At 39.8% G+C, this 7,233-nt stretch overlaps 1 protein-coding gene across 1 annotated transcript; it reads right to left on the reverse strand.

Moving 5' to 3' along the window:
- Positions 1–500: 500 nt before the first annotated feature.
- LOC121957530 (ras-related protein Rab-25-like) lies at positions 501–7,233 on the reverse strand. Its single transcript, XM_042506151.2, has 5 exons — positions 6,887–7,233; positions 6,155–6,350; positions 4,950–5,143; positions 4,601–4,681; positions 501–4,515 (listed from the first exon to the last, which is right to left on the reverse strand). Exons 1-5 carry the CDS (start codon positions 6,921–6,923, stop codon positions 4,388–4,390), a joined length of 636 nt encoding a protein of 211 aa, XP_042362085.1. The 5' UTR covers positions 6,924–7,233; the 3' UTR covers positions 501–4,387.

Here is a 7,233-nt window from a genome sequence, read left to right on the forward strand (position 1 = left end):
TGGAAACTGTTTTAGCAATTTTTTAATCTCATAACAAGCTGAGCTGAGACTAAAGCCTTTGAGCAGGAGTGACAAACATACTCTTAACATTTTCTCTGCAATCACCTCCAGGCAACAATCCACCTCTCAGCTCTCTCTCTCTCTCTCTCCTGCGCATTTTGGGGAGAAGAGAGCCTGAATAGACTGCCACCCATCAGCTCACCTCTCCATTTGATTGGTCGCCATAACAACATCACCATGGTAATCAGCGTGCATTGACTTTGATTCTATTTATGTGATGATGTCAGCTGATGAAGAAATCGAAAAATTTGTGTTCTCTGCTGACATCCACTGACAGATACACGATGATGGAGGAATGTAGGCTGTCACATACTCTTGTGTTTGGACTTTGGGTTTTGTTTTTGTGCTTACGTGCACACATGAAGGCACTCTTACAAAATTATATACGCCCACACATGACACATCATCCATTATGACACAATGATAACAAATTACAAATCTGATGTGCAAGAGCTTTGTATTTGAACATAATCTTACACAAGGGCATAGGTTTTGTTTCAGCATAGCAACAAACACATTTGGTTTTGGCACAGAGATGTTCAAATATGTCCAATATCTGAAATTGCAAATCGATCAATAATGAACACTGATCTGATACCACTGTGAAAAAAACAACAACTGTATAGTAGGACTCATTTATATTCAATGTTAGATACAAATTAGGACATGGACGGAGCCTTCTTACTCTGTACTTGTGCATGTTTTCTGAAAACTTATGGATACAGACGAAACAGAGAAGTACCACAAGAGATCATGGGGGTCATATAGTGTAGTTCAAGCGAGATACAACCGTAAGAGACGACAAAGACACTAAAGAGGCAGATCAAAACAAATCTGTAATTCCCGGGGGTGGCAAATGGCACCTATATTTTTAAGTGTTTTAAATATTACTGATTTAGCAAAAATGCTGTGTATCTGAAGTATTGATGACGGGAATGGATAAATGAGACTTGGATGATACTGCACGAGTTGTGTCAGAGTTTGTAAACAGATGTTTTGATATAGTTTTGCTATTGTTAAATGCAAGTCCCTATGAATATAACTCATAAAGACATTTTCTATGTTATTGGATGTTTACTGGGGAGGCAGGCAAGAACATTTGTTATTCCCAAAATAAATGTAGCACAGGATAAGTAATGATATGCAAATGATCAATTTTTGGGAGAAATATTCCTTTAATTAGCGACTGTCTTAAGTTGTGCTGTAAAGAATTCAGTTAGGACAACCTGCTTGGTGTCAGTGATCTTATTTGTAGCCAAATGGGTAGCCATTCAATTTGCCGACTGTCTACTTGGCTATGTGACCCTAAATAGCAATGTGGGTCATGTACCCTGTCCCTTCCCTCAACCCGCAACATATATACATCTAATATGTCTTATTATATAATTGTGTCCAATAAATACCTTGTGTCTCCTGTTTAGGTTGGGATTATGGGTTGAGAAAATATTTCTACATCCCTAGATGAAAATGCATTAAAAACAGAGAAATGCGTTTTCATGAAGCTGCTGTTTTTCTTAGTCCATGAAAAGGACACATTATGGAGATACATGTTTGTTGCAGGGCAGCAATGATATGCACAAATACCATTATACCATATATTTTGTGTGCTCACTGCAGAAATATTCTGCAGCGGAGACAAAGAGAAACCTATAAATACAAGAAGTACAGATGTTATTTGAGATCTTGTGTGAATGTGAATGGAGGTTTTCTGGGTGAGTCTCTGATAATCACTCATGTAAACAAACAAACAAATGTAGGAAGCAGAAATAAACAGCAGGAAAACAGCTCTGTCTGAGCCTGACACCAAGTTGAAAAAGGTATGTAAAATCAGGAATCGGAGAGGAGAGGGGAGGAGATAGAGCAGGGTAAATGATGGATGGAAAGAGTGGGTTTTTAGAAAAAGATAAATATTTCATGGGGTCAAAGGTCATACGAACACAAAGGTCGCAATAATACCCATACAGATGTGATGCAGCTACTGTAAACTCTCAGAGGACAAGATCCAACACAAAGTGCTGAAGGAAGAGGTCTCGTAAATGAAGAATGAACAGCTCTGTGTTGGGGTCACAGGTGCCATCACTTTAGCATATATGAGTCCTGGTTTCAGACACACTTTTTTTTTTTTTACAGTCTACACATGTCAAGTAGCATGTGGGTAATAGCCACCACATGTATGCGCTAAATCCTTTCCAACCGCTTTGAGAGCTTTAAGACGAGGTCAGAGAGTGCTCTACACACATGGAGGAATTATTTAGAATTTGTAAAGTAGAAAATGGAAATCTAACTATCCTAACAAAGGTGCTTTTAACTCTTTTTATTTTCATGATTTTTGCAAACACAAGCCCATCCTCCGAGCTAAGGACAGAGGGAGATATACAGATATCATGACCAGGGTTTCAACCTGTGCAGCCGGCTCAGCCTGCGTGGATTATTACACCAGATGCTTTTACTCAGCCCATAAAAAATCCTCATTCAAAGGAAATAATTAAACATTTACTGCCCGGCCCAGAGCCTTGCCTATCATATTTTCAGAAGAGAAACTTAATAAAAGCATTTGTGGTCATTTCACTGTAGCAAAATGATCTCCGGCAAAGGAGTTTTGCTTGGGGACACCACGCACACACATGCACACACATGCACACACACCACAGTAAAGGCTCCTTATGCACATCTGTGAGCCAGAGATAGAGCACTATCTGTCCAGAATGTCATTAACTACCAATGCTGTAGATTTATATTCTTTCAGTCGTGCCATATGAGCCTGTCCAATTACATCCATAGTCTGGAGATCATCTGCATATATACACACACAAACACACACACACACACACACATACATTCATAAGATCTGTGAATGAATTTACTATTTGTGGCAAATGCACAAATTCATTCCCTACTTCATGGGCACACTGATTAGCTTGTCAAGAGGGCGTCGAGGTTGCTGCCATGGTGACGACACTGCAGCGCCACATGGGCTTAATATCGTGATCATTAATGGAATGAACAGTGGGATTAGATGATGGTGTGAGTTGCACTGGAGATAATAAGGAAATGAGCCAGCGGACAAATACACAGCACAGCAATGTACAGTAGTGATGCTGGAAATTCAACTTGCAACATCAGCAGTGCCATCTACAGGTTGAGGAGAGACACAACACTTTCAACCCATGATGGTGTAACAGTGTTCCCAGGTGTTTTTGATGGGACCCCTTAATATGAAGCAACTTCTACTTGCAATGTGCCTTGTCTACGAGATGTGAAACAATAAACTCTTTGCAACCTGAGCAAATTGGCTTGATTTGTTTCAAAAACATAGGAAGAGGGCCACGAGCAACTTAACATGAATTTGCCAAAAATTAGCAAGAAATTAGTTAAAAAGTTACAAGAAAATTACCTGAAAATCACCTGAAATCACTGCACTACCTTATTCTTGCACTCCAGTACAACCAAAGGAAAATATCGTACTTCCTACTCCACAATGTTTATGTGACATATCTAACTGCTGTTTAATGTTTCAGATACATTTTATTTAATAATCATATAAAATATGATGCATTTTTATGGATTTAACTGCCCAACAACATACAAATTAGTTCAAGTTTGCCTAAATTTAACTAGCTCCAACAATAAACACTGCTTACATGTTAATGCACCAATAATAAATTCCAAGTAACACTTTAATATATACACTTGTGTAATGATGAGCACTGAATATATTTAGACCACATTTAAACTTCTGGACTTTTTCCTACTTTGCAGAACTTTTACTGGTAACAGTACCGTTTCACATGGGGGAATCACTTTATTTCTTTATTTTTTGTAAAGGGTTTGAGCTCTTATTCCACAGCTGTCTTTATCTCACATCAGCCCTCTCTCCTATTCCCTCATCTAGTTTAGATAATGCGTCCAATATAGATAATGAATTCAAGTCTTTGTGTGATAATTACATGCAGACAGAATAACATAAATAATTTATTCCAAGTGAATCCCAGTGCATTCCTTCAGGAAAGCAATAAAACTTTACAGTGCCTCTTTAAAAACATGAAGATAAGATTAATTGCACACCTCTGTGTAGTCAAACTCTCCCATTAGCCACCAAAAAAACAATAGTGCATAAATGATGGATTTTCTCAATATTTGCATTAATTAATCTGCTGTTTTTAGGTTATATACTGTACAGCTGTTAAAGACGATCGTACATTGACTGCTCATGTGTCATGCAGGTACCTCACTCTTCAAACTGGGTGTGAATGATGTCATGCATGAGCAGTCAAACTTGATGCTGGTTCAACATGGGCAGAGCAGATCTTTACAGGGCAGCAGTCTCTTAGGAGCTCTTGCAGCAGCCCTTGTTCCCCTCATGTGCCTCTCGGCTGGGTCCAATGGGGTCGGACAGGGTTACAGCACTGATGGAGCCACGGGTCACCTGTCTGCTGATCACCTTCATATGGATCGCTGGAAATAATGAAACAAAGATGCCAAAGATGCATCAGCAAGTCATTCATAGCGGACATATTGATGACACACTGAGTGAACATACCTGTGAGGATTTCACTGAATGCAAGTTCCACATTGGTGGAGTCCAACGCTGATGTCTCCATGAACATGAGACCTCTCTTCTCTGAGTTGGTCCGAGGGGATAGGAGCAGAAAGGGCAAGGATCACAATAAACAAACGCTGACTTCTGACCAAATTAAAGATGAATGCAGAAAGGGCACAAATTGGTACATAAAACTTCATCAGAATGCAGGACATTAAGCGTTTGATGCTCAAACGTCTCATATCTGCCCCACTCCCAAATATTGAGATGAATGCTACATCATTGGCCACAAGAAACCTGTAGATATGCTTTGATTAAAACCTTGTCATATAACCAGTTCCGGACACACCTGCAAAGTCCTTGGCCTCCTCTGTGGGCACAGTCCTGAGGGACTCGAGGTCTCTCTTGTTTCCCACCAGCATGACCACGATGTGCTGGTCAGTGTTGTCAAAGAGCTCTTTCAACCATCGATCCACACTCTCATAGGTCAGGTGCTTGCTGATGTCGTAGACCAACAGTGCTCCTACTGCTCCTCTGTAATACCTGAGTCCATCAGGTGGGTAAACAGAGACAGGCAGTATTACAAATTAAAGGTATGGCATGTGCAATTTTGTGGCATCTACTGGTTAGGCTGCAGAGCTGAAACTTCTCTCATGTGTTAAGTGTGTAGGAAAACTACGATTGCCAACAGGAAAACACAGTGTGCAAACAGCCATATCCAGAGTCAGTGTTTTATTTGTCTGTTCTGGGCTACTGAGGAACAACATGGTGCACTCTGTGGAAGAGGACTTGCTCTGTATGTTAACATAAATGGCTCATTCTAAGATTATAGAAACACAACAATTCTTATTTTCAGGTGATGATGCAAACATAGTTATAAGTGTAATACACCATTCATGCCAAGAGATGCCCCTAAATCCTACATAATGGAACTTTTAAAGTACATATTAAATTCATTTTTGTACTTTAAATACATTTTCTAATAGCGGTATTTTGTATTTTATGTAGATACATTTGGCAAGCAAGTATTTGTTATTTCTAACAAGATCATTTTTGATGTATTTGTGTACATTTGGAGACTGAAGCTGAATCTTATTAGTCAAACTGGAAGCTGTTATTCCAAAATGTTTGAAGGAGACGTGACTGCTAGCTGTTAATTCTGAGGGTTTTGTCATTTGTACTTAGCTGGACAGAAAATAAAATATTTATTTTGTAATAAAATACTTTAAGAGCTCATATTGGTGTGTTTAACTAACTGAAAATACATTATTTAATTTGTCATTTAATTTTCAAATAAGACATTTTTATTCCCAGGTTCACTGCAGTGAATCCTGCCTAAACTATAATTTTTATGTATTTGTGCCCATCTCTACAAACGAAAGCTGGATCTTACCACTCAAACTGGAAGCTGTTATTCCTGTGACTGTTAGTTGAAATCAGTGTTAATTACACTGGCACGAGTCAAAACTGATGTGAGAATTCTCACCTCTTTGTTATGTCTCTATTACTCATACGTATGTGTGTACGTGTGTGTACGTGTGTGTGTGTACCCACGCTGAGGTGATAGCCCTGTAGCGCTCTAGCCCAGCCGTGTCCCAGATTTGGGCTTTGATGGTGTAGTTGTCCAGCTGAACAGTCCGCGTGCTGAACTCGACGCCAATGGTGGTGCGGGTGTCGTGGTTGAACTCATTCTTGGTGAAGCGTGACAGAAGGTTACTCTTTCCAACGCCAGACTCCCCTATCAAAACAACTGAACAAACACAGACTGGAGAAGCTGCAAATCACTCATAAACATTGATTAACACATTAGTTTCATGGCACACAAAATCCAAAAAATATAACTGTTAATTGGACAAAACTGTAACTGTTCTGTTAAGAATCAGATATTCATTATCTCATCTAACATGTGTAGACTTTCTGTCACCCACGCAAGACAACCGACGCCGTGACATCACATAAACGTGGTGCTTTGTGGCTGACTTTACTTTGGAATGAATGGAATGAAAAATCACAGGCGTTTTATGTCAAACAGGGAAATAATTCTACAAAGCACATAGCTCTCTATTATTGAAGCAGGAAATCTAAGATGTTTCTTCTATAGGTCAAAGGTCAAACACGCTACAGCCACATTAACAAAAAGCCATCATCTCCTTCTTCACTTCCTCGGAAATTAGAGCAGGCAGTCACAACCAGTTGCACCCTTTTCTTTAACGTCTACATAAGTTACACACAATGCATCTGTTTTAGCTCCTCTTCACAATCACAGCTCAAGTAAACATGACTCACCTTTGAAGACAAAATTGTACGACTCATCAGACCCCATGCTGCATTAAGTGGTGAAGTTTCCTGTTTTACTTGGTTAATATCCCGAAGCCACTTAGAAATATTTGTTCCTAACAAAGAAGAGTTGAAAAAACAGACGGAAAGAAAACAAACAGTCTCACTTCTCTCCAGTGTGGAGGGAGAGAGTGAAGGTGGAGAAGAGAACAGGTTCAGCTGCACCCACCCGCGTCCTCCTTTTTCTGAGGATAGGGGTAGATATTCACTGAGGACAGAAGGACAGGCAAGTAAGAGTCTCTGGCCTGCCGATCCCTCATCAGCTGACACCTGAGGGAGAGCTGTGGGGGGAGGAG

The sequence above is a fragment of the Plectropomus leopardus genome, chromosome 17 (assembly GCF_026936395.1).
Source record: "Plectropomus leopardus strain MGB_pleo_1.0 chromosome 17, ASM2693639v1, whole genome shotgun sequence".
In the NCBI taxonomy this organism is placed as follows: Eukaryota; Metazoa; Chordata; class Actinopteri; order Perciformes; family Serranidae; genus Plectropomus; species Plectropomus leopardus.

Bases quoted from the DNA above. Each gene is read 5' to 3' on its own strand.
- LOC121957530 (XM_042506151.2), bottom strand. From the start codon at position 6,923: ATGGGGTCTGATGAGTCGTACAATTTTGTCTTCAAAG. The intron at 5,144-6,154 runs GTGGGTACACAC...TGATGGACTCAG, and splicing joins TACAGGGCTATCACCTCAGC to GTATTACAGAGGAGCAGTAG. The intron at 4,682-4,949 runs GTGTGTCCGGAA...GGACCAACTCAG, and splicing joins GGAGGCCAAGGACTTTGCAG to AGAAGAGAGGTCTCATGTTC.